The following is a 27,045-nucleotide window of genomic DNA, read 5'->3' as shown; positions in this document are numbered from 1 at the left end:
ATTAGAGAGACACTTAGGTGCTTCCCATATACATCTTGAAAGGCTCAAACTGATCTGGCTTGAAGGAGAAAACTGCTTGTGAAGGGTTAAAGTTTGGGTAAATCATCTGGGAACAGTATTGTACTGCTGTTGCTTCCCTATGACAGCGGCTGGCAGAACCCAGTCCATACAGACAATGAAAGGGGAAAGTGACAAGCTGAAACTAATGAAGTTTAAATTTCAGCAGGTCTATAAATTATCACTTGTACAATTGTTTTCATTTGGTTTCCCACACAGAGGTTTTATTACAGTATGTGACAAACTGACCATTCAAAAAAAGTTATATATGGCAGCACTCTTGTGCTTATATTGCAGATAAACATACTCAGGTGCAGAACCTCATATTAGTCTTAACATCACACAATATTTACATAATTATTTACATAATTTTACTCATCTACCTGAGAGACTATCTTCGATAAAAAAGTTAACATGAAAAATACCACTGTTCTCATGCACTTCTGTCGGTAAGCTCTTAAGTTCTCCTCACTGTTCTGTATGTATATAGATACACTGATACAAATCACTTTTTGACACTGTATGATGGATACTTGTTTTGAAGAGATCGCCTGGTTTTCACAGGCTAAATACTGAATACAAACACCGCTGCATGCCAGGGATTCGGTGCGTATTCCAGGAAACCAAAGCGTATTCCAAAGGCTTTAGACAGATGTCACAGAGACAAAAAGTGATGTTCCTCTCCTCCCTGATTGACTTTCCCACCCTCTGCTATGGAAATAAACCTGACAGGTGCTGCATGCTGGGGTTTTCATGGGCTGTCAGTAAGGTTTACGGCTGCTCGAACTGCTGAATGGGACGAGCTGCTGCTCTCCAACCAGCCGGCTTATCGCGTGCAGTATTGACGACACAAATTCTTTACCACACAGCTCACTTCACCTTCTTTGGCTTTTATTTATAACTTGGGTTTTGTCTGACCTTTGAATACAGAGAAACGAGAAGCTGAAAGATGGCAGTGGGATGGCCTGGTATAGCAGGCATTCCTTCCAGCTCCGCACCACTGGAAGTAATTCAACAGTTAAAACTGTTTTCCCCTATAAAGCAGAGATCACAGGCTGAAGTAGGGTGCTTTACACAACGTGTGGAAGCAGCCGACTCTCTTATTGAAAAGGTGTACCTGACTACATTCAGTGCTGAGGAACCAAAACCTGAACCATGGAAATGAAGCTCTTCTCATCTCTTGCCCTGCAGCACAAGCTGTCCTGTGACAGTCCTTTGAAAGGCCACAGGGTATTACACCAAAACTGCAGATGACATACTGAGAGTTACTGCAAGTTAAAGTGGGTGGACAGGGCATCTAAAGGGTTTGCCAGCCCCTCAAAAGCTGTATAGTCAGGGTTCACTTGCTTAAATAATTCTTTTCTTGTTGAAGCTTAAACAAAATTAACTGTCTTTTGAAAGAATACACTTTGAGCATTGTTCTCTGCAGTTTTTCTCTCCAGTCTGTATGCTCCTAAGCGTGTGTGTGAGGGGAAGCCATGCACCAAAATGCACGCTCTCTGCTTCATTTAGGGTTAACACCTCCCCGAACCCTGAAGCCCAATCCACTGCTCTGTACCACACAGGGGGAACAGAAAGTTCCCCTTTTCCTCCGCCTGTGCCTACCCCTGCGGTACTGCACCAAGACAGTGAAGATGATCAAATCAGGGCTGTGCTTGGCTTGCTGCAAGGGTCAAACTTTTCCTTTTTCTTTTTTTTTTTTTAACTTCCCAGGCTTTCTGTGACTTACCATGGAGTGGGTAGAGCTGAACTAAGAATACCTGATAGCTACATTATCTAGAAAAGTCTCTGATGTTTCACCTGCATAGCTTTATCAATGCTCTGAGCATACTGCTTACTGTATTTGGTGGGACAGGAATTTTTCCAGGTCAAACTGATGGAAAATTTGATATATTTTCTCTTCCTATCATGGAGTATGAACTGCCCACCACACACTGCCCTTTGCATGCAAAATGATACAATTCAGTCTATCACCACAAACAGAAATAGTCAGTTGAATGTAGGTTACAGGAATTATGTAGGACAAAGGGAGATGAATGTAGCGCCCCATGAGAGGACATCAAACTCGCTAACCTAACGGTGCATTGCTGTCAGTCTCTGCAGTCTCACAAAACACCTCTTGGAGATGACCAATGCCTTCATGCCAAAAGTCAACCTTTTTTTTTTAACTAACTCTTCCTTTGGAAGACTTCTGCCCTTTCCTGAGCAGGCCTCCTGTGTTCTGATTTACTGCAACCAACACCAGTAATAGCAATACTTGATACTGGTAAATTTTCTCTTAGAGCTAGAAACAGAGTAAAACCCCCTCAATATCATTAATCCCTGTATTGTCACAATTGATATAAATCCTAATGGAGGGATGAGGGAAGCAAACAGAGTTTGAATTTCCCACAAGTAGTCCAGTTATTATTCAAACAGAGTGCTATGTAAGATCTCCATTGTGTAAAATGTCAAAATAGTATCTTCTGAGGAAACTGGTGTGTTAAGTAATTAATCAAACAGTATTATTTAGGTTTCAGACAAAACAGTTGTATAAGATGTTAGCAACTGCCAGGCACTTATATGAAAGCCACACCTTTATGAGTCCACATGTACAAACTGGTGTCAAGGCTGAGTTCAGGCTACTACAAGATACTCCCTTCCAGATGTTGCATCTTCAAACTTATCAGATAAATACATTACAGATTCTGTACTACATTAATTCTGTAAACATTTTAATGAACGTTTTTATTCCTGAATTCTTTGCCACACAAATCCATTTCCTATGCATTAATGTACTAAGAAATTTCTTATGTAGGCCTATACTTGCAGGTTATGCATACACTGAATATGTTTGTAGGATCTAAGTCACAGGACACCAGCAACAGCATTTTCTGAGTTTATTTTAAGACGACTACTGGACAAACTTGAGAGCTGAAAAGGTATGGGTTGTTATTGGTACAAAGCAAAGTAGATGATTAGGAACCATAATAAGAGATTGAGCCTGCAGAAAGTGTGACATTCACTACAGAGTTCACAAGCATTCTTCATCAACTATTTTCTCTACATGATTCTTGCAACAGCTATATCCAGTAGCTCTGTCTGCACATAGATGAATCCAGGTGTGCTTACACATGGTTTTACAGGGGAATCTGTGACAGTACAACATATTTTTCAACAGCCATAACTATTACTTCAGTTAGTATCTCTCAGCCATTGTCCCAGCATTCAGGCAGGATTACATGTGTCTCAAGCTTGAATCTTTAAACTGAGTGGTTTTGAATTGTAATGCAAAACATACAGAAAATAAGCTAACTTTGGAACCCACTCCCATTTGACTCCATGTTCCATTTTGCTCAAAAAGACTCGTTTGCCTTTAATGCAAAAAAAAAAAAAAAAAAAAGAAAAGTCCCTTTCAACTTTGGACTGAATTTCATGGTATTATGGTACTATACATGTCTTACAAGACTAGTAACAAGGTATGTAGAAAAACAAAAACTGCAAGGTAAGATACCTGTGTACATAAGCAGAACATTTTCAACATTTTTAGAAAAGGCAACCAGGTAAATATGTTTCAAAAAGCTAAGGGAAAAGCAGGCAAGTCTGTTGGGGTGGGTATAGAAAAGCTTATGGAGAACATGTGCTAACCTGCTGGGCCCATCCTCCTCTGTTCCTTTGTCCAACACACTGCTCAGGTTATGCTCTGCCAGCGTCTCTTCAGGAACCTCTTCCAGTTCTTCTTCCCGCTGCAGTGACAGTCGGTAGTTCTCCAGCTCAATGCGCTCAGGCGTGCCACGCAGACGCTTAGCGAGGCTGGGCTCTTCCAGCCCATTTACATTAGAGCCTAAAGAATAAGCCAGTGAATAAACAATAAATATAAGTCAGAACTGTAATATGTAAGGAAGTTGAGCAATTGGGAGAGACAGGGCATGAGGCAGAGGGAAGTAAATAAAGCGAGAGAATACCTTACGTCATTATCCCGTTCGCCACTACTGGCAGAACCTGCTGGGGAACCAGACTGCAAAAGGGAATCTTAGTGGTTTTGGCTAATAGATGCTAAAAACATGTTAAATGCCCTAATTGGGAGATGAAATATGGATATTTTAGCTACAAAAAGTAGAGCTGCAATGAAGCCTACATAGTAAGTACCAGGGTAGGTCTGACCACAGGCAGCATATATTTTATGAGACAGAAGTGGGAATGCAATGGGGCTAACCCGCTGCGTAACGCTAAAATTGTTGCCACTTGAGGTAGGTCTACAGTCAGGGAGTGAAAATACATTACCACTTCTTAAAGATGGGGAAGGAAGGGAATTAAAAGGCTCACCTGGAGCAAGTTTTGAAACTTTTTATAGACTTTAATCAATATGCTTTTCAGATTTTGTGATGAAATGAACTGGGGCGGCGCGGGGTGGGGGGGGGGAGGAGGGGGCACGGTGCAGGTAAATCTACATGAGATGTTTGCAAGCACAAACCCCACGAATCCCAGAAAACTGCAGAGACACATGAACCAGGCAGCTTGAGAAAACAATACAGGAGTTTCATTCACTGTGGCATTCAATTAATTCAACTCTAACCTGCATTCATACATTTCTTTTTGGGAAATTCTGTATTTTAGCTTGAACACCACACCCCTGTTTACTCTTACCCAGTTTACTATTTACAGAGCCCAATCTTTCCTAGCTTCTGGTTTGTTTTGCTAAACGAGCCAAGTCTTCCTCTCATGCGATAAGCTCTTGGGTGTGCTGATTGTCCCCTAGGTCCCTGCACCTGTCCCAGTTTGGATTCATCTTTCCAGACCTGCGTGATCAGAACTAAACACAGCTTTCCAGATGAGGCGGTACCAGCGCAACGTACAACCCTGCCAGGGATCCCTCCTCTGACACATGCTGAGAACACGCTTGCCTATTTATACACCACATAATACTGGTGGCTTTTCTTTATTGTCTGATATTCAGATCCTTCTCTGCTTTCAACTGATAAGCACCTTGTTGGTAGCCAAAATTCTCAACACTTCTTAATGCATGACCCGGTACTTTCTACTATTACATTTCTGTTCTACTATTACACTCCGCAACATTTCTTAAGCGTATGACATGCCTGTCCTCCTCTGCACTGATGAGGGTCTGAAAATTGCCTCAGCAATTAATTTCATTAGCAGACTTTTTTTTTTCCTTCCCCTTTTTTTGCTAGTAAGTTCAGTGCAAGTATTACAAAGATCAGTGCCCAGATTTTGTGAAACACCACAGTTGTAGGTGACATCCAACCCCATTATTTCCCTTTTCAATAAAACCTCTAAACTTTCATTTAATTCAACTTCTTAGGTACTTGACATTTCATGTCCTACTTCCTCATTTTATCCAGTTCAAATAATTATTTCCATGTGGCAGCCTCCAGGTGCTTTACTGAAGTCCAGAATTTCAAATACACTGCATTTCCCTTATGGAAGTAATCAGGTACTTCGTCAATAAACCTGTCAAGCTAATTTGCTTGAATCCATGTCACATTTCATACCACTTACCTTCATAAGGACTTCACTTGCAGAACTAGAAGTCTTTAGGTATTTCTTCAATACTGTTTAGATTAAATGATATATACTTGTTCTGATCACTTTTTTCTTTCTTATTATTTACAGTAGTTTTTATGTATTTATATTTTATATAGTATTTACTATCATATAGTAGTCACATAGTATTGCTCTCCATTAGATAGTCCAGGAACACCAGGATAGCTTCATTTAATGACAAATTGTTATCACAAAGCTCACAATTTCATTGTTCAACTCTTCCACTCCTCTGAGACAAAGACCAATTGGTAAAATTTTATTTCCATTTATTACAGTACAGTTATATTTAAATTTTCCTTCCAGCTTCACTGGGGTAATTTCTGTTTCCCAATCCTGCTAACACACTAACTACTTTTGCTCCCACATCCAATGCCATTGTTCCAACTGAGACTGGAGACTAAGTATTCATTTCTTCACTGGACTATACACAAAATTGCATTTTATGTCAGTCTCATCTTCACTGTGGACCCACTTCTGCTTTCCCTTGTCTTACTTTTACTTAAACACTTAAGAATACAGCTGCTTGCTTTCCTTTCCTTAACGAAGTCCAACCCAGCATGAGCTTTGGCAATGTTTACTTTATCCTCATGTGTTTTGACCTCCAAGATAGTTTTTGTTTTCTTTCTCCATCCTTTACAGTCATAAAGACAACTGCCAAGAATGTTTTTTCTCCCTTCCTTAATATTTTTGAATCTTTCTATGATGTGGGCAAGTGGCTGCTGTGCCCTCAGCTGGAACTACAGGGCTTCTTTATGGTATAAACCACAGAAGCTTGTTTAGGTGGCAGGCAGAACATTGCCCTGCATTTTGAGGAATGTTGTGGTCTCTACCACCTGCATTGCTAGAAGCCTTATATGTTGCATTAGTATTTTCAAAGTTTAATGGAACTGGGCTGCCTTTCACCTGGGATTCACATTTTGTTTTGCTTTGTTTCGTTTCATTCTCCCTAAGTAGTGATCCCACCTCAGCCAAACCTATTTTTGTAACCTGTGTTACATTCCCCAGCCCTGAGTTCACAGTAATGGGGGAAGTGACCTGAAACCTTGCTCTGCTGCTGCTGGCTCACAGTGAAAAACCAACCAAGGTGAAGGAAAACAAAAAAGGAATACACTAAATTACCATAAACCAAGAGTTTTTCTACTTGGAACTCTCTATACACATCAGAGCCATCAGATAGGCTCAGCTACTTCCCAGAAATATCTTTTCATAAACTGTTTTTAACTTCTTCTCCCTTGATGCATACCCCAACAGAGCTGCATAGTCAACAAGCAGAAAAGAAGGATAATAACAAAAAGAGTAAGAACTATCTGAGACATTTTCACTCCTCTTGTTTTCTAACAATCTTATGAGGCTTTTGTCAGCCTTTTTGCGGTTTAAAAAAAAAGAAAAAAAAGAAGAAAGTAATTCCCATATAATTAAAATAAAGGAATGGTGTATATAAATAAGAAATGCACTATCTGGGGTGGGGAGAAAGACTGGCAGAAATCACTCTGATAAAAGTAAAAGTTGACTGCAAATCCAGCTGACGTCTTTTTATATGCATTTCATGAACATATGTGATCTTTCAGGTATGTTATCTGAAATACAGATCATCATCACCTTTCTTATCATGAAGACAGAGTATGACTGGTACATAAGAGAATTAAACCAACTCTATCACAGGACAAACTATGTGGGAGTGACTCAAGACAACTGCATTAAAAAATAAAAAGAGAGAGATGGAAAACCTGCCTGAACTTTAATCTAAGAGGATACGGGGAAGCCCAGATTCCCCATGAGCTTGACAAGCACTCTGCCTCAATCTCAAAGAAGCAGGAAGGATATTCCCAGCATTTGCTTTCATTAATTTATATATCCAGATACTTGGGATGCCAGATTGGTCACATCCCCACACTTCACTTTGCAAAGAAAACGGCTCTACATCAGAGAACGTGATACAGAAACTCAGCTTCGGCAAGGGATTTCAGGAGTTTGGTCTATACAGACAGCTTGGTCTATTTGGTCTATTGGTTTTGTTGTTAAAATGTGCCACAGACTCATCTGGGTAGCTGCAAATCCATTGTCAAACCTTTTACCAAATGTGAAACAGGAGAAATGTTACTGATAGCCAACTTTCTGCACCGTGAAGCCATCAGCTATCAGAAGGAAGGTGTTAAAAGTTCACAAACCTACTTAAGTATAAGATAAAGATATTGTTAACATAAGATGCTGAACAATTCACTCACTTTACATTATAAAGTTCATAGTAATGCATTTGAAGCTACAGCAAGAAGCTGTAAATAGGGACAAGGAAGTCTGAAGCTCTGCTACCCTCCTTTCCTCCTGTATGTTATATGCATGAGCAAGGTCTCATTGGAACCAATGCAGTTCCTGTAGACACTAGAGCACCTTCTCTAATTTTTCTCTGGAGACAAAAGGTGCTTCTCAAACCATCACGCTGTATTCCCCAGGCTGGTTTGTAGCGTGCTGGTGGGATGAGCACAGAGCGCACTCATTATCCGTTAGCTGATGTTCTACACTGCCCGTGCATCTAGGTGCACGGAGTGGAAAGTCTGCAACTAGTCATAAATGATGAGACTGCATTTGCCAGAAAAAAGAAGCTACATTACTAGCCAGAGAGGGGAGCTACCTGAAAGCCAAGAGCAGCTTCTCATGCAATTAACCGTCAGCTAAAAATCCACAAACAATATCCAAAATAGGACACATTTGAAAATCCGATTCTTTACTTTGGAAGAGTCATAAGGCCATGAATCATCCAAAGGGACCTGTTTTTCCTAACAGGACAGGCTGCTTAGCTGTTGCATAAAAGTTGTCAGTCCTTTATCTCAGCCTTGACACAGCCTGCCTACTGTAAAGATAATCGTGTGATCAGAAACATTCCTACACTGAACCACTCCTTGCCTGAACAAATGTGCTCTAAATGATGACCTTTAAAGGTCCCTTCCAACCTAACACCATTCTATGATTCTATTCCAGTAACTTTGGTATTTACTGGAAAGCTTGAGAAGCCCCTCTTGAGAGAGGATCCCATCGCAATGTTCCTCCAGTACTACCCTGTTCTGTGAAACTGACATTATTCTTGTGAGCTGGATGAAATCATAGAAGAGTTTGGGTTGGAAGGAACCTTTAAAGGTCATCTATTCCAACTCCCCTGCAATAAGCATGGACATCTTCAACAAGATCAGGTTGCTAAGCACCCTGTCCAACCTGACCTTGAACATTTGCAGGGATGGTACATCTACCACCTCTCTGGGCATCCACCACTTCACCACTCTCAGTGTAAACAAATTTCACTGTTATAGCTAGTCTAAATCTATCCTCTTTTCATTTGAAACCATTACAACTTGTCCTATCGCAACAGGCCCTGCTAAAAAGTTTGTTTCCATCTTTCCTGTGGGCCTCCTTCAGGTACTGGAGGTATGAGCCTTCTCTTCTCCAAGCCGAAAAACCCCAACTCTCTCCCAGCCTGTGTTCATAGGAGAGGTGCCTCGGCTCTCTGATCATCTTCATGGCCTTCCTCTGGACTCGCTCCAAGAGCTCCATGTCCTTCTTGTACTGGGGACCCCATAGCTGGATGCAGTACTCCAGGTGGGGTCTCACAAGAGAAGAGTAGAGTGACAGAATTGCCTTCCTCAGCCTGGCAGTCACACTGCTTTTGGTGTAGCCCAGGACACAGTTGGCTTTCTGGGCTGCAAGCATATGTACGGGTCACGTTCAACTTCTTATCCACCAATCTTGTCAAGGTCATTCCCTGACATAACAACTGTTGAAGATGCAGGAAGAAAACCGGGAATATGAGAACAATTAATTCTTCCCAAAGGGAAACTATCTGTATATTTTACTAGAATTTGTTTTTCATTAATCAGGCAGTACCTTCTGACTTTTCTTAGTGAAATCTGTTACACTTGCAAGCCAAGACAAATGGCATCTCCTGTAAAGCGCCAGTCCTGTATTTTGCAGGACTCAGCTGTGGTCTTGGGGAGTTATGGAAATTCAGATAAAGGAGCCTACTGTGAAACATGAGCAAAAGTAAGAAGGAATTAACATATTTCTCAGGAAAATCTGGATTTTGTAAATCTTGTGCTTTTAGGCCAACATGAAACACTGTACCTGTTTGCTTTCACTCATCGTTTCCAAACTCATCAATTGTTTGAGAACACAACTACGTCACGTAGAACTACTACTACAGACAGTGCAGCGTATTGCGTATGACTGAGGACAGAAGTAGAAGATGGAAGCTTCTCTGCAGGAGTTTACAAGTAATGCAGGGAGCTCTGCATTACTTGTAATCATGCTGCAATCACAGAAAGTCCTCTCAGGCTCTGTTGTCACTAATTTCTGAGGAATATCTTTTGGGGCAGAGTTTCTGAAGTGTGCTTGCAGTTCAGCAAACATTACAATTGAGGCATAGAGAAGGTGACAAATGAGATCCAGCAGCATTTATAGGCTTCTCATTCTTCAACTGTGTTAATGTCAGGTTGAGTTTCAGTTTTTTCCCCAGAACTTTCACCCTTACTCATTTTCCATTCCATTAACTGCCTCTTTGTATTCCAACTCAATGTCTCATCCTAGGGTCTCCAAACATCTTACAAGTATGGCACAGTACAACAAACCTGTTTTGGATATAGGTAAGTACTTTAGAGGCACTGCACAAATCCAGACACAGAGATTAAACACCAGCAAGGCAGTCTCACCACAGAGTAGTGGCAGTGCCAGAAACAGGATGCCTTAACTTCAACCCTTCACTCAACTTCATTTAAGTCAAGACAAAACACTTTGAAGTAATAAAGAGATTAAAATATGTTGGATTTTAAGCATTAAAAATACATGATTTACATAAATAAGTTGAGCAACAGCAGCTCCTGTGAGATGCTCACTGCGGTCAACAAGGTGTGTACAAAAAAGAAGTAATCTTAGTACCGAGGCCTGCTGGTACATGTTCCACATGCTGAAACAGTTAGGTCAATTAAGACCCGCCAATTAAAGAAGTGCAACTGATTTCTCTGATTTCTTCTGCAAGACACTGCCAGAAAGCCCTTCCCTAATCCTCTCCAAAACTAGTATCTAGCCACTGTTAACAATTTCGCTACTGCACAGTAAGATGTATTAAACATGTAAATGGCAACTCTAAACTGACCTGCAGAAGCATGCTAAACAGAATGGATTTTTCAAGGGTTAGAAAGAAGTTTAAGGTTTTAAATCTTGATTCATCCTCCCATTAAAATTCATCTTTTCTTGTAAGAAACCGCGGGAGAGAGCCCAGCAGGTTTGGTGAACTCTTGTCACTGCTTGTTTGCACAGCCTCGCATCACATACTGCAGAACTGCACACCTCCTGGTAGGATCCCCTGAATTTTGATTAAGCACATCCTTGGAGCTAAAAGGGATAATACAGCACCTGCTCAGATAGAAACAGGAATGCATTTATTGGAATGTAAATGCTTGATAGTTATCAAATGTCAACATTATTTTGATATAATGACTCAACTTTCTCTCCCCTAGGGTATTCCCAAGCCCTGAGGAAGCCTTGATTACTCAACTGTATTGAGGATCCATCAAGTCTTGAATTTTCACGTGTTTTATGTCTGCATTTCCAGCTTGATCCATAACATGTTTTGCTAAATATAAAAGCCCTGAATTCAAAGAGGACTGCATGATAAGAAAACCAAAGTCTATTCATAACCAAGATATGCAGAGTATCCATGCACAAGATTCAAAATGAGCTCAAACCTCTGGCCCTACTGAATTCTGTAATGCACACGTATCAATCATAATAAATAGTAACTAACCAGGCTTTCTACAGGATATGCTCCTGGGAGTTTGATATAGTTATTGCACATACGCAAACAAGCCTTAGGCACGTTGGACTTGATCAATACAACTATCCTTAAACTGACATTTAAAAGTCTAGGGAATAAAGATCAGACACAGAGCAGAACAGCAGCTCTTTCTAGCCTACCAGAAGAAAAACGGTTTCGCCACTGAGCAACCAACATGTTCAAGATTTCTACTACCATGTTACGGCTCAGCCCTCTAACTGACAGTTTAGCAATTCTTCCTAGCAAATCAGGGACCTAAACACAGAAATGGGGTATTAAGCTGTGAAGACAGAAAAGTGTTTCAGCTAAATATCCCCTGCTGCAGAAACGCCCCATAGAGAATTATTACAGAACCAACACTAATTCCAATGATGACCAAGAAGTTTTATAGCATTGTTTGATTCAGCAGCATACAGCATGTGAAATAAAAATCAGTGAGATTCCTGTCAATAGCTACTGGATCAATGAGTAGCAGAGGGGCCCCCAAGCCCCACTGCCCTAAACTATTACAATGTGTATGGGAATAACTGACAGCTAACATGTTCAGGGGATTCTGAAACAGGTACCCCAGAAACAAACATACGACTGTGTAAGTCCTCCCACACACATTTCACAACCTCCAGCTAGAACGGAGTTCTTTGTATGTCAAGTACTGTCAGTAAACGTGGAAGTCTCTTCATAATTATAAAAGTGAGTTGGACTGACCACTGAATGAAATTAGCAATGTATGTGTTTATTTTAAGGGTGTTGCAATGTTTCCCCACACACACTACTGTGGTTAAAACAGCCTTCTAGAACTGTCAAAACAGACACTGATAAAACATTGCTTCCTACCCCATCAGTAGCATAAGGCTGAAAAAGCAGCTGTCAATTTGATCTCTCCTTGTTTTTTAGTGGAAGCAACCCAAAGTGAATATAATTAACCAGTTTTATTTCAAGGTCATCTATAATTTAAGCATATTGTCTGAAAATAAAAAAAGACATTTCATCTGCAACCCTATAGTATACGTTATGCCTGAGAAATAGCATTTCTCATATGTGGGTGTGTGAAACTGCAATATTACATAATGGAAGTTAAAAGTTCAGTGTATCGTTTAACAATACAGAAAAGTTGTCTTCATTACAGCTGAGGTACAGAACAATCCAGGAATACAGCTATTTTTGACTCCTGGAAAGAGTCCAGCGTTGTAGCTGGTGGGTGGAGAAAAGAAGCGGGAAAGGAGGTATTAGGTCACCTAATCCAAGCCCCAGGGAACACTGCTAAGCTCAATTGTCCTTACTGCATCTTGTCTGGCAGAAAAATCTTAATGCTTGTACAGATTTCACTTACACTCTCCTGTACTAGAGATTAAAAAACCCTCAATCAATTTCTATTAAGCCTGTTAATCACTGGTGTTTATTATTATTAGTCAGGAATACTGTAACAGTAAGATAGTACCTATCATTTTCCATTTTGTTGGTATCACTTAAGATGTCTGAGCTCTCACCAGCATTTCGATCAGCTCTACCCTACGCTCCTGGCCTTGTTTCCATTCCCTGAAAGAAGCTGAGTGTGGGAAGGCTGAGGAGCACTAATGGATAATCTGGCTAAAGATAACATTACTTCACAGGTGTAAACTTTGTCCTGCAAGCTATTAAAGGTATGTTACCTCAAAGAACCACATCTAAGTACTGGCAGGGAGAAGATGACAAGAAGAGAAAGGCGACGCTATATTTTAAATTCACCATTACTTTGGCTCAGGAGGTTTTCCCCTGTAAGTGAAGTACTCTCTGTGGTTTGTTAAGTTACTTGGAAACTAATATTTAGGCTTATCCAGTTGTAATCCAAACAGTATGCCCTTTTATGTTGTCAGAAAGAAAGCCTCCGCCATCTTCTCTACTACCTGTGCCATCATACAGTTTCATTGTTGCATCTATTTCTTGCCACTCACATGCAGCAGCCCCCTGGAATCCCTAATTACAGTGGGAGGGATCAGACAGGTGATTCCCACTGAGGAAGTAACACAAAGCTGAACCAAGGACATTTCCATCTAAAAGCAGTAGCAGAATCTATCAATACCAGTATTGGCATCTTATTCCAATAGCTGAAGGCACCTACAGGAAAGCTGGGGAAGGACTGTTTGTAAGGGCATGTAGGGGCAGGGCGGGGGGTGAGGATTTTAAACTAGGGACGGGTAGATTTAGATTAGATATTAAGAAGAAGTTCTTCACTATGGGGGTGGTGAGACACTGGCACAGGTTGCCCAGAGATATGGTAGAGGCCCCATCCCTGGAGATATTCAAGGTCAGGCTTGATGGGGCTCTGAGCAAACTGATCTAGTTACAGTGTCCCTGCTCACTGCAGGGAGGTTGGACCAGGTGACCTTTAAAAGTCCCTTCCAACCTCACACATTCTGTGATTCTATGAATACAAATATCCCCTACCTTTTATAGAAACTGGCACTTCTAGTTCTACACTAGATACTAGATGATGCTTTGATTATTAAAGTACATCCCGTCAGGAACTAGAAATTTTATCATTCATGCTAAAAGCATGGAATATCAAATGTTTTCAGTTTCCCATTCAAACTGTGATCAGATTCAAAGCACAGTTTTCAAATGGCTTGCTTTTTTGCAACTACTGAGCTATTAACCACTATCTCTTCTCTTGCAATTTACTACAGATTTTCACAATTGCTGGATTTCAGAATATATTTAGATACTAACCATGTCCTTACCTAATTTCTGTCATTTAAGTCAAGATTATGAAGTACTACAAATGGAACAGGATGAAATTTGAGGCTGGTGGTTACAGGAATATATACTGGGGAATACTTGCTCTAAAAAAAAGCTCCATATGCTCCGTCGACATCTGCTCCAGTTGGATACTTCTCTAATATCTACAGCTGAATACTCCAAGCAATCTAGAGCTTCACATCTTAGTGAGACTTTTTCTGAAACTATGAAAATTCTTGCATAGGGATATTAGTGTGTTTGGTAGGCAGGCAGACTCATAGAATCGTAGGGGTTGGAAGGGACCTCGAGAGATCATCGGGTCCAACCCCCCTGCCAAAGCAGTATATGCAAAATCTGCCTCAGTTACAGAAGGACACCTTCCAAAAGACACGTTACTGATTAAAAGATAACTTTCACATCAGTTCTGAGGCTTTAAATCACTGAGTTACCCAAGCCTGAAAGTATTTGAAACATCTCTTGGGTAAAAAAGTCCTATTTTTAAACACTTCTACCCTCAAGCCATCAGATAAACTTCTATAACAGCAGAAAGGACAGTTATGAAATTTTCCTTAAAAAGAAAACACAGCCTTCTGGGATGACAGCAAACATGAGAAATGTCAGACTAAACATACATTTTTGAGAGGAGATGTAAGCAACTAAACAGAGCATAGAAGTGCCATCTCATCCTTAAAGAGCATCTGCCCAGTTTTGTTTGGAAAGCCTAAGCTAAACTCTGTATCACCAGGATCAGCTCAGCAACCACTGCTCCACCTTCCTCCATAAACAGGCTTCATAGAAACAGAAGAATAGATTCAAAACATGTGGGGTTTGTTTTGGTTTTTTAAAATGTGGTTTCGGATTGTATTTTAAAATACCTTATCAACTACATGCCTTAATATATTACGCTGCTGATCACAAGCAGGTAGTAAAACTATCACTGACTTGTTTAAATTTATGTAGAGGTGAACAGACATTTTTTCATTAATTTTGTTATTTTAGAAGTACCTTACACCTTTCCATCACTGTTACAGTACATTAGAGGAAAAGATCTTTATGAAACCATTACTTTGATTTCTACCGTACCAGATGAAGTGCAATGTGTCTGAAGTTGTAAAACAACTCATACACAGCAGGTTATCTATACCTATTTCCTGTAAGACAAAGACAATTATTTATTTACCAAGTTCTGCAAGTCCTAAATAATGTCAGAGATCCTCAGAAGTGACAAATGCAACAGAAAGACAAATCTGTGGAACTTAAGATCCTGGGATAACATATTCAGAAAAAATTCCTGTGCTCTCTTTATAGAGCTAGGGCTAAAGAAGCACATGTAGTTGGCAAGAACATGGCCTGGCCCAATCATCTACTTCTCTTCCGCATTTTCAGGTCATTTTATTTGCACAGCAAAAGTTAAAAAGAACAGTATCTGACACAGCATGTAATGTGGGCCTTTACTTACAGAACTGATTTCCTCTAGAGTACACCACGCTAAGAAAGTAGCTCAGGTTGGAATGGGAGGCAGGAGGAAGGGTGGCAGTGAAGGGAAAGACATTCAGTTTTGTCTCACAAACAAAACTAGAATGCCTTTAACAAGAAGTGACTTTTGAGTCTCAGGGCCATGGTGGGAGTTCCCTGGCAGCACCCCTCTCCCATCCCGTGGGGCAGGATACAGACCTCAACTCTTCCTCTGGGCATTAGTAAGAGAGCAACAGAAGCACCACAGGCAGGGAAACAGAAAGTGTGAGGCATCTGTGTAGCCTTCAAAGAGAAAGAGGTGAGAACACCTGGGCACTCTCTCATCACACAAATAGCTGAAAATAACGTCTCCTATGCTGGTACAGCAAGGAAGTCAGATTTCACCTCTGATGAGAATGAGCTCAGGAAACACACCCCACACCCCCCTTCCTTTTTTCCCTTTCTTCTTTGTTTTAATTCTTAAAGCAAATATTTGATTTCTGAAGTGCACAAATGCATCTGCGAAGCTAGCAGCTCTCCTGATGCAGTACAGTGGAGGCTGTTCTAACGGTGCATTCAAATGACATTTCTAGTTCATGCACCAGCACATGTAGTTTTTACACTGAATGTTGATGGGACCTTCTCAGAACTGATTTTTAGGCTAAAATGGGCTGTCTGGACTACTGATCACAGTAAAGAAAAATAAAACGCCATTTTAAAGACATTAAGTGGTTGCTTTCCTCCAAAGGCGGAACTCTTACACGTAACAGGTAAAACCATAACTGGTTTTCAGCTGCAGTTCTGTGAGCTACCATTTAAAACATAAATGTTCTGGCCAGATAAACCCAAAAGAGAAGAGATGCTGCTCACAATTAAGACTCTCAAAAGTCATCTGCTATTACAAGCTTTTAGTTGCCAATGATGCATCAGGAAGCATGAGAAGCACAAGAGAAAAGACACAGAATGAGTCCCTGATGTAGACTAATCCAATGCATCTTTGAGAACAGGAAAATTCAGCTCAGAACTATGGTCAGGCTCCATCTGTGTCACAGCGAGAACATTACAGAATAGCCTCTTAACAATTTTGCGGGAGGGAGGTCATCTCACATGCCATTCTCCTGAGAGAAGACAGCAGTCCAGCTAGAACATAAGATACAGGATTTGGCTACAAGGTTCTGTATTTACTCCCTGTTTCTGCCTTTCCATAGCACTGAAACATCCCGACACCTCAGCTCCTGCTACACCAACAAGAGGCACTGAATCCTGCCAAGACCCTTACCTGTGACATTAGGGGCAAGGACTATGCCTCCCTGTTCCTAAGCGCTGACTTGCACTTGCCCACACTCCTCCTCTCCCCTCACACGTGCGTGTGTCACACTGCCTTGCTTACAGAGCGAGACCCAGACCTCTGACCTGCAGCAAGGCACGCAAAACCACCTCCAAAATCGCCTGGGGGATCAGTGAAGCCACAACACTTCTATCCAAAGCCACCTTTGCCAGAGCAGGAGAGTATTTAGTCCAGGGGCCCTGAACAGGTTTTCCGTGGCAATACACCGCGCTGCGCAGGCAGCGTATGCCCCGCACTCCGAGCCAACCACAACGCAACAGCCAAGATGTCAAAGGCCCAACAGAGAAGCAGCCTGGGAAGTAGCACCACTTTGCAGTCACTGATGGCACACGCCACGGAGCTCCCCCAAAATGTCTTTTGCATTTAACCTTGCCAGATCTATTCACTCTTCTCCAACTCTGCATCCCCCACCACAGCATCCCTCACCTGGAACCAGCAGAGGGAGAAAGGGGGTGACAAAGAAAAACTCAGAAACCCGAAGTTTGTTTGGAATTTATTCCCTTGAACGTTTCACACAGTTGAACAAATAATGTCTTGATTTCACAGCAACAGGAAAACCACGTGTTACATAATTCAGAGACACACGCACCCGAAACAAAAACAAGTTAAAAACAACTGCATAAATCAAAAACTTCAAAGAGGCTATACAATGGAGACATGAAGCCTTTCTGAGCACTAATTGTCTCACTTGAACATGAGCTGTCACGAAGCTCATTTTACGTACACTCCCTTCTTTTCTCTGAGGGAAGCAATCTCAAAATGATAATTTCTCAGATTCCACTTTTCAAAAACTCCAGACATTTTAATTCAGCAATCAAAAACAAACAAAAAAATCCAACTCCTTCACACAAACTTGATACTATTTTTCTAAGACACAAAAAACATTCAATGAAGCTCTTCAAGTGCCCAGAAAAATTCATATCACCCTTCAGAATATACACATACAAACAATAAACAAATATTCCAGTGGCACAAGTCTACAGGTCTGAAAGCTAGAGAGAAAGGTGGAATTGGGAGCCCAGTTACTCCCCAGAAAAAGTGTTCTTAGCAGGATCCAGCTACAAGCACAAACTCAGCAAATCACTGTTTTGTATATCCTTCCTCAGTTCCCAAATCATTTTTCAGGAATTTTCAGTGAAACTATCAGGTCAGCTGCACCCCCACTCTTCAGAACAAATAACCTTTCCATTGTGCCTTTGCCTTTCCAGATTTTCTGGGCTTCAAATTGCTGGTCCTTTAGCATTCTCCTTTTTCCTTTACACCAAAGCCACCCAAATCCTGATAAGAACACTGACAAGGAACATGATGGACTGGGAACAGTCAAGCACTATTCCTAACAGATTCCTGGCTTGCTATTAAGCGATGATTCACTGGGCACCGAACCTTGGTCCTAACTGGGCAACTCACATGCTCCCCTCAGCTTCCAAAAATACAGGGTCTGGTTCTTAAGTTTGTATTTTAAATGTTCCAGCAGAGAGAAATAAATCTTGCATCACATCTCTTTGGAGTTATATGAAACTCCATAAAAGGGTTCAGTATCATGTGCCATGTCCTGCAAAACACACCACCACAGCTCCTCCAAAGAGGACAGACAACAGTCAAGGCACAGGAGTAGAGGAATTCTCTTTCCTCCTTGGTGGTGCATCCTGAAATATTGATGTACTTTTTTTTTTTGTTTATTTTGGGGGGTTGGAGGGGGTATGGGTGCATTTGTAAATGGTGGTTACAATGAAGGCATCACAAACAAAACAGTTAGTTTCCTGCTACCTTTTGTAATGTGATGTGTAAAACAGACCAAATTAAAACAAGAACAAAACCCAAATATGAGTAATAATGAAAATAAGTGTCCAAGTGGAGATTTCACAAAGATGTTTGCCTGCACAAGCAAACAGTATTGCTTTGAGCTGAATCATTTTTACAAGTAAGGCATGTTCAATGTATGCAGATTCATAAAGAGACAATGGTTTTGAACAAGCAGCTTATTTCTATATAGAAATATATATAAAATGTATTTGTACTTCCTTAGACACAAAAGTAGAATTGTGTGCAAATAATATTGAGTACATTCATAAAGATGCCTTGAAATTGTAAAGACATTTAAAAATCTTTTGAAAAGGTGGCTCAGATAATTTACTTTACAGGGCATGCCATTTAGAGACAGCAACCAGCCTTCTCTAGCTCTCCAAGTCAGCAAAAGAGCTTCCTCACGTAAAGTCCAGCTGTGCTTGCTGCATACAACCGATTGCTTGTTCAAAAATCTACTGGGAAGGGCTTTGCTCAGAACATTGCTCCCTGAAAACACTTAAGGCACATCCATCAGAGGCTTTTTAACTTTTCATATTGCACACCTGTATCATACACACTACGTATTTTTGTCATTTTTGAAGCAGGAGACATAGTGCCGCCCCCTTTATTGCATTTTTTAGTTTTGCATACTATGGCTTATATTTGGCTTCTTGAATCTTTTACAGGTCAAGTAACTATTGCCAAGATCTTATGATTTGCCTTTTATTACTGTGTATTTTCAAGTATGAGTTCCCCTAGCAGGTCTTTTCTTTATGAACTCCTTATGGCTGATAGGGTCAGATATGTATTGCTGTGAGAACGCAAGCCTGAAATGGGAAGCACCTTACAACAAAACATCAGTAGCTAAAGTCACCTCAAGGAGCACTATCATAAAGCTGATAGTGGTACAGACTGTTCCAAGTCCATCTGTCAAGAAAGAGCTGAAAGTTCAGAAATATGTTCTTACAGACCTTTAGAACAAACAGAAAAACAGCATTTGCATCAAAAGCACATTAAAACCATATAAAGTACCGTAAATAATATTCAAAAAAATCCAAGACACAGCAGTCACAGATTATCAAAGAGAGACAGTTGAAAAGCGAAGTATTTCTTTTTTTCTCTTAGCAATAGCAGCAATTTTGGCACAAAGGCAAATGCAGAAGATAGAGAGAAACAGGCAGACGGGGTACAGAGAAAGGTTACAGAATCTACAACAAGCATGCCACAGTTCACCAGGACCAAAAGCACAGTAACAGCTTTCCCCAACTTCCCCAGAGAGAATGGCATCCATCACTCAAAAGCTTGTTGCCACTTCCCAGACTGAAGGGCTGATCTATATCGCAAGAGACAGTCTGACCATAACCTCCCTGGGAGCATCCCTTGTAACCACCACTAAGATGCCACACAGGTGCTCTGGAAAACCAGGCAAAACTTTGCAAGAAGGGTGATTTTTGCCAACTGCTACAACCCCCTCAAACTTGCTTATCACCAGCTGCACTCTGAGACTATTGGTGTTACAAGGGGCAGGCAAAACACATTAAATGCCAGCTAAGGCTGTGGCCACCCAATGAGGGACTGATATCTTTAGCAAAGTTAATACGTGCCAATCAGGTTAGTTACACATCACAAGAAAGTGCTGCTTGTGACCAGTCTGACCTCAGCTGACCAAACCCACTGAGCCTTATTTGGTGGTTGAATATATTTTACGCATTAAGCTGGCTAAAAAAGAAGAGGCCGGACCTTGTGGCCCAGCAACAGAGGCAGTGAGTGTAAGGGGAGAACCCATATGATTTTACGGCCATTTGGGATTCCAGGACAACTAAAAAGCAGCTCCTGCAGGTGACCCTAAAGCTCACTGAACAAGCACTTTTGTAACTCGAGGCATTTCACTCAGAGGTATAAAATTTAAAACCAGTGGTTTCTTTGTCTTGTGTATTTTTTTAATAGCTATTTCTGCTGTACACCTTCCTGTTGCCTTCTAACCTATCTTTACATTGCCATCAAATACCAAATGGGTATGTTTTACACTTTTTTTTTTTTTAACTTAATCATTTCAGAGGCAACTTACACTCCTACTTCACAACTGAGGATTGGCTCAGGCCTCAAGGTCTCAAACTGTTGTTGCCAAATTTAATTTGGTGGCACTTGCCTTAAGGGAGGTCGAACATTTTCAAATGTATGACCTGTATGAGATGAGTCTATCAGGTGGGTGAAGTGGAGTTTTGGCAACTGAGCTCTGCCTCTATCTCCATTTCACACAGGTATTTGTCTGTTCTACAGAGAAAGCAGAATGTCTACAGTCTCTTAAACAGACAATTCAATAAATTGCAAGAAAGCATATACACAAATAGTTCAGGACTTATACTCAGTTGTAATTTTATGGACTCCTTTTCATTATTCAGGAAGAATATCCTACTCTTCCACTGTATAAGCAAGCTTGGTAATTCAAAAGGATTTAATTTGTTTCTTCAAACCACCTATGACATACCACAGGTTTCCTAACCTACCTACCCAGCAACAACAGGAGCTAAAGGTAGGCACATGACTGTTACACTAAGAGAGAACTGACCTGCCTTTAATGACGCTATGGCTTGCTTTTAAGGCACACAGCTTTTAGCCTCCTCCCGCTTCTTAACCATTGTTAAACCAGTATTTTTTAAGATATACTTAGAACCTACTTCACAAAGAAAACGAGATCTCAGCCACTAATGGCATTTTTCTAACAGAAATGGGGAGAATCGCTCTTCTGCCATCAACTGTACTTGTTCTGTCATGCACACAGAGAACGCACCACAATGCGCTGCCTTAAAGATGACCCAGCTTGACCCAGCTGAGCTGAGTACATTCTGATGTCCTTTGGGCACTGCAAGAGGCAAAGCTTAAAAAAATGTCCAGAAGGTTTAAAAATGATGCTACAGTTATACACTGCTTCAGAAAAGCAGACAGCAAACAGAAGGAGCCCTAGATTTCAAGTTCTGTCCTTTGATAAAATGGTGTCTGTTCTGTTTTACTCCTGTGGAAATACTACAGTTCTGCAACAGGACTGTGCCCCCACTACATAAGGGGAGATGGAAGCAGTGCATTTATAGCTGATTTACATGTGATTTATACAAGTTTACAGCAAACCAAGGTCTACTGTTTGCTCTACTTACTGATCACTTACATGCTATTTACTAAATGCTCATTTATAAAAGTAATTAAATTTAATCATTTGGAAGGACTAAATTGGAGGCAGGAGAATTTCTGCCAGTAATTACTTTTATGGACTAATTGATACATATAGCTAAACTCTCTTTCTCATACTTCTCATCACCAATAGCTTCACTCCATAAATCACCTTATTCTCAGATGCCCTATGCTTTTTCATTTATCTTAAGGAATATGCTCCAGCTAAAAAGAAAAAAACCCCAAACCAAACCAAACAACGACAACAACAAAAAAATCAACAAACCCCAGATCTTCACTTTTAGAGAAAGCCATTTTAAGTCTATCCAATTGCACAAAAAATGCTGTAGCTATCCCAGCTGTCCACAGCATTTTGCAACTATCATTCTTCCATACCTTTTCCCTTTCCTCTATTTTACCACATGGAAATGCTGCACAAACAAAAGTGGAAATCGAAGAAGTAACTACGCTTCAAGAATCAACTGCACACACTAAGAATAAATTTATGTTGGACTGCATTCAATTACAATCTTAGAAATGCTTGTAAGAATCACACAAAGTCAAACAAAAGTATGAGTTTTATCTGCCTGCACATCGTTCAGGTCTTTTCTTGACTAGCACTCTGAAAACATTCTTTTCTCAAAGTGTTGCTGTAAGTACATTCTCTCTCTGAAAGCAGCTGATTTGTCCAGAGTGTTCTGGAACAAACACTAGAAATCAAATCCCTTTTTCTGACATCACTAAATGAGCACTTAGGGGTTGGGCAAACGAGCATTTGTAGCACAGACACTTCTCTCTCATGTTAGAAGGAATTAGAATTTCAAGTTAAAAGGCAAAACTACTTCACAGTAAGACACACACATTCACCACCCCGTTCCCAAAGCCATGGCCAGGAGCAGCACAGATTCTGGCAGTGAGGGAAGAGCACCGTGACCTGCCAGCACCACGAAATTCAAGGGGTTTAAGAAATCCCAACCCATTAGCTGTCAGAGACACCCGGAATTCCAAAGGAGACACAATCCAGACATAATGGGATCTTTCCCATTCAAGTACCAGATTAATGAAGAGAAGCTTGGGAGAATGAGAAACCACACCCAGAATTCAGATAAACACAGACATCCAGTTTGAGAGTTATCCCGTGCATCAGGAGAACTTTTAGCCTCACTGAAACTGCAGCGCACACATTAGACCCAGGGCTCTTTATCTGGGCCCACTCAGGGGAAACCCTCAACTGAGCATCTGTGTTTTCCTGAAATTCTTTCAGATAATGTCCTAGAAAGGACCGAGAACATCTAGGCCACAAAGCCAAAGTGCAAAAATAGCATACTGAGACTTTCACGTAACACACAAATTCACACGGTACCCCGAAAATCACAGGCAATTACACAGCTCAAAGTTGGGTCACATGAATCCTGACTGGTCAGCAGGCTGCGCACAGAACTCCCCTAGGATCTGCACAAGAACTTCTGACTGGACATAGAGAAAGGGAACCCCAAAAGCGATCAGCTGACACATGAAAAAGGAGTCCAAAGGGTTCTGGGCTACGTGGTGCCCAATCGAGGAGACTGTGCTTTGCAGGCGCTGGCTTGCCAGCCTAACTCTGTCAAAGAGGCCGAGCGAGTACTGCACCACCCTGCTAAAGAAGGAAGCGGAGCTACCTGGGGCCCTCTCTGCTGAGGCGGAGATGGCATTTGCCCGGCCATTTCCATCGCTTGCCATGGCGTCCTGCAGAGGTCCTTTGGTGTCCTGTAAGAGTGTAGGTGAAATTAAATTCATATTAAAATTGAAAAGAATATTTTTTCTTTTTTTTTTTTTTTAATGTGAGTCTATCTGTACTGAGCATGTTGAAATAGGAAAAGTTTCCTCTTGCAACTAAGATACCCTTTAATCACAGCATAAGGCAAGGTCTGAATTAAGTATGTTCCTTCTCAATTTATGGCTTTATTAAAGCTCTGAAAAAACAATCTGGATATCCAAGAAAGTAACAGAATTAAGATCCTTGAAGTCCACTCATCTGGGAAATAAAACAAATACCATTTTCAGCCTTTATTTTTGGCAGGAAGTATGGCACAAGTATTGAGATGGATCCCTAATCCTTTTAAAAAGAAGGAGTACAGCTTCAGCTTGTGCTAATAAAACCTGTGAAACAGGCAAAAGACAAGCACCACAATTACCACAAAGAAAAACACAATTTAAGGAGGAACACCACAGTTTGTAACAAATTCTGTTAAGCTTGCATGTTAAGAGATTACCATATAGTTTGCTCAGACAGTGTATGCAAAAAACACTAAAGAGAGGGATGAGGAGACCAATTAAGTGCCTGGCACTGAGGTGACAAAAGCTGGGAGACTTTTCTGCGTTACACAGTGGGGTTTGATCCTGTATTTAAAGCACAAATGGTTCCGTTACAACAGCATGGAAAAAGGGATACTCTTGCTTTCCACACAGGTTCCCATTAACATGCAGAAAACCTTCAGAAAGTGGGGCAGAACTTCATGTTTCAAAGGAAACACAAGTAATTTCTTTTATCTTAAGAAAAACCACAGAGAAACCAAGCAAAACCAAAACTGGTATTATCATTCATTTAGTCTCTGCATTGACTGAGTATTTCATATGACAAGAAAATAAATCGAAATCCTCATCTGAATGGGACAGTACAAAACTTTATAAGAACTGTGAAAAGAGAAGTGGTAATTAAAGGAACTGCTCTTAAGTAAAATGTATAGAACTGCAAGATGTCATGACATAAAAAAAAAGCAACTTGATGCACTCTGAATCTTTCTACTTTCTGATGAAACCTATTAACATGACACATTAGATGAAAATAATGAATTACCTTTCCTGACAGAGGACCCACAGCTGGCCTCTTCCTTTGAGCATAACCAGAGAGTCGGTAACAGTAGTGAGGCTTGCAGTAGAATTTACCTGCAGATAAAACCCGAAGGAAGGTCAGCAATGAAAACACAGCAGTTTAGCATAATAAAAAAGTCCATCTCACTGCAACTTATTTCCCACTGCCACTCCCATTGCTCCATCTATTTTATTCGCTATACATGGAGGCAAACGCTATCTGAAGTTTTAACTCCAGCCCTCCTCTCTCCCCCTTCTAGCTAGCCTGCTTCCCATTGGGTGCCTGACAATCATTTAGCTTAAAATCCTATCAAACCCAAAGCAAAGCTGTGAGGCTTGTGTGGCATCACATGCTAACAATGCGGCAGTGTGTGAGGAACAAAGAAATCATCACATGAAAAGCTGGCAGAAGCACTTTTGGAAAAGGCAAGAATGAATACAACCAGCAGAGGAAAGTGGGAGAACACAGCGTTAACTCCCAAAGAGCCATATCTCTAAAAAGGCACAGTGGGTACTTGTGGAAAGGACAATCAACCAATGGTTCTTTTTCACAATTAAGACCTTCTGTGATGCTACTGGTTTACAACACCCCAGAAGCCTCAGTGGATTTCCACTGGTATCTGAAACACTGACAGGATGCCAACACAGCTCTAGCTGTAATACAAATACTACTATCAGCAAATGGATGGCACATAATTATCTTCCAGTGTGGGGTTGTCAGTGCACCCTGCCTCCTACATGCACCCCTATCATCCCCTGCTACTGTCCTATTCCTAAACTTTGCTAATGCATTTCAAATCCATATTATCACGTTTGCCCCCTTCTCTGGTTCCTCTGGGCTGGTATTTGCACAATGCATGTTTTACGATAGAAAAGTGACAAAAACCTATTTTTCAAGAAGTCTCTGCTTCAACAAACATTTCTTACTATTTACTCTTTCCAAAAGCTGCTCTTCCAAATTCTCTGAAGAGAGCAACACCAGTAAAGCTCTTAGATAAAAATTGTCAGACTCTGAAGCTGAAAAACAGACACTGCAGAATGCTGCAGAATGTCCATCAATCTGACCAGCTAGACAAATAGCAACAAAGTGTGCAAAGCTTTGCTGTTTTCTCTCTAAGAGATCCCAGAATGAAACACAAGCTAAAGTTTCACAATTAATACATTAGATGGGATACCACATTTCTGCTTGGCCATATCTACTTGATATACACACACAACTGTTAGCCATGTAGAATCATTTCAGAATCAGTGCTTATCAGTGTGCTGGAAATCTGAGCTTTGTGTCTGCCTCACTGAAAACTCTGGCCAGAAAAGCACACCCGAGCTTGCTGGCAGAAGGAATCACTAAATCTGGGGGCAGAAACTGGTTCAGCCCTTACAGCTGAGAGAGAAGCTCAGTCTGTTATCACCAGATAGAGATATCATCACCAGATAGAAAATCAGATACTCTGTGACTTGTGAACGTGCAAAATAACAGCAGAACTTAAAAAATGCTTTTTCCCCAACTCTGATTACTAATGAAGCTTTTACTTTTAGATGTTGATTTCAAAATTATCACTGGCCCCTTTAAAGTCACAGGCCAAGTCTGCTGACCTTCCGCCCAAGTAATTTCTATTCCTTTTGGGGAGATGGGTTTGATGATCCTATTTCCTCAACAATTTGTGACCAAGCAAGTCTGTTACTTAAAGTCATTATATAAAATGCACCATCAATACATAATTTTGGTTCTTTTTGCCCCTTAATCCTAGATGGTGTTTCTGTGGCCAATATTCTACCCAGCATATACAAAAAGAGTCTTCCTGGCTACACAGAGTAGACACCTATTGATTTTACTTCAATCTGCAGTAGAATATTCTAGAGTTTCATCCTGTGGCATATCAGTTCATAATTCTTGCTTCATCTTTGCCTTAGTAGATGGGGAAAACTATCAACCCTACCACTTTATTCCTGTAGCTTTGTTTCCTACACCTTGAAGCCTCCGGCAGAATCCTTTCCACCAAACCTCTCACTAGTTTTATATAATTTTGCACATATTTTCCTCCTGAGATAGGACTAAAGTTAAATGGAAGATGTGGAACATCTGACATAAATATAATATACCTGCTGACATAAATAAAGGTTTATCTGAGATACTTTCTCATGTTTTTTAGTTCAAAAAATGTGAAATTTCTGTCAACTGCTGCTCAAGCAAGGAATGCAACATATTACTACTCTCAGGAGGAGATGCTTTTCACAAGTGATGCGTGGTTTCAAATTATCACAATCAATATACACACTTTGTTGCTAAACTGAGTTTCATCTGCTGTCA

General features: G+C 40.7%; 1 protein-coding gene across 4 annotated transcripts in view; it reads right to left on the bottom strand.

Moving 5' to 3' along the window:
• MICAL3 (microtubule associated monooxygenase, calponin and LIM domain containing 3) overlaps window positions 1-27,045 on the bottom strand; it is a gene marked incomplete at its 5' end in the record, with an annotated part of 103,921 nt that overhangs the window by 41,052 nt on the left and 35,824 nt on the right. For all 4 annotated transcript variants that reach the window (XM_084267763.1, XM_084267764.1, XM_084267765.1 and 1 more), the window contains 3 exons: window positions 3,685-3,880; window positions 23,546-23,633; window positions 24,724-24,812. In XM_084267763.1, the coding sequence (XP_084123889.1) occupies window positions 3,685-3,880; window positions 23,546-23,633; window positions 24,724-24,812 (373 nt within the window). The remainder of the gene's footprint in view (window positions 1-3,684; window positions 3,881-23,545; window positions 23,634-24,723; window positions 24,813-27,045) is intronic.

The sequence above is a fragment of the Gallinula chloropus genome (genome assembly GCF_964237585.1).
Source record: "Gallinula chloropus genome assembly, chromosome: 1".
NCBI lineage: Eukaryota > Metazoa > Chordata > Aves > Gruiformes > Rallidae > Gallinula > Gallinula chloropus.
This window is presented reverse-complemented; position numbering and strand designations above follow the sequence as displayed.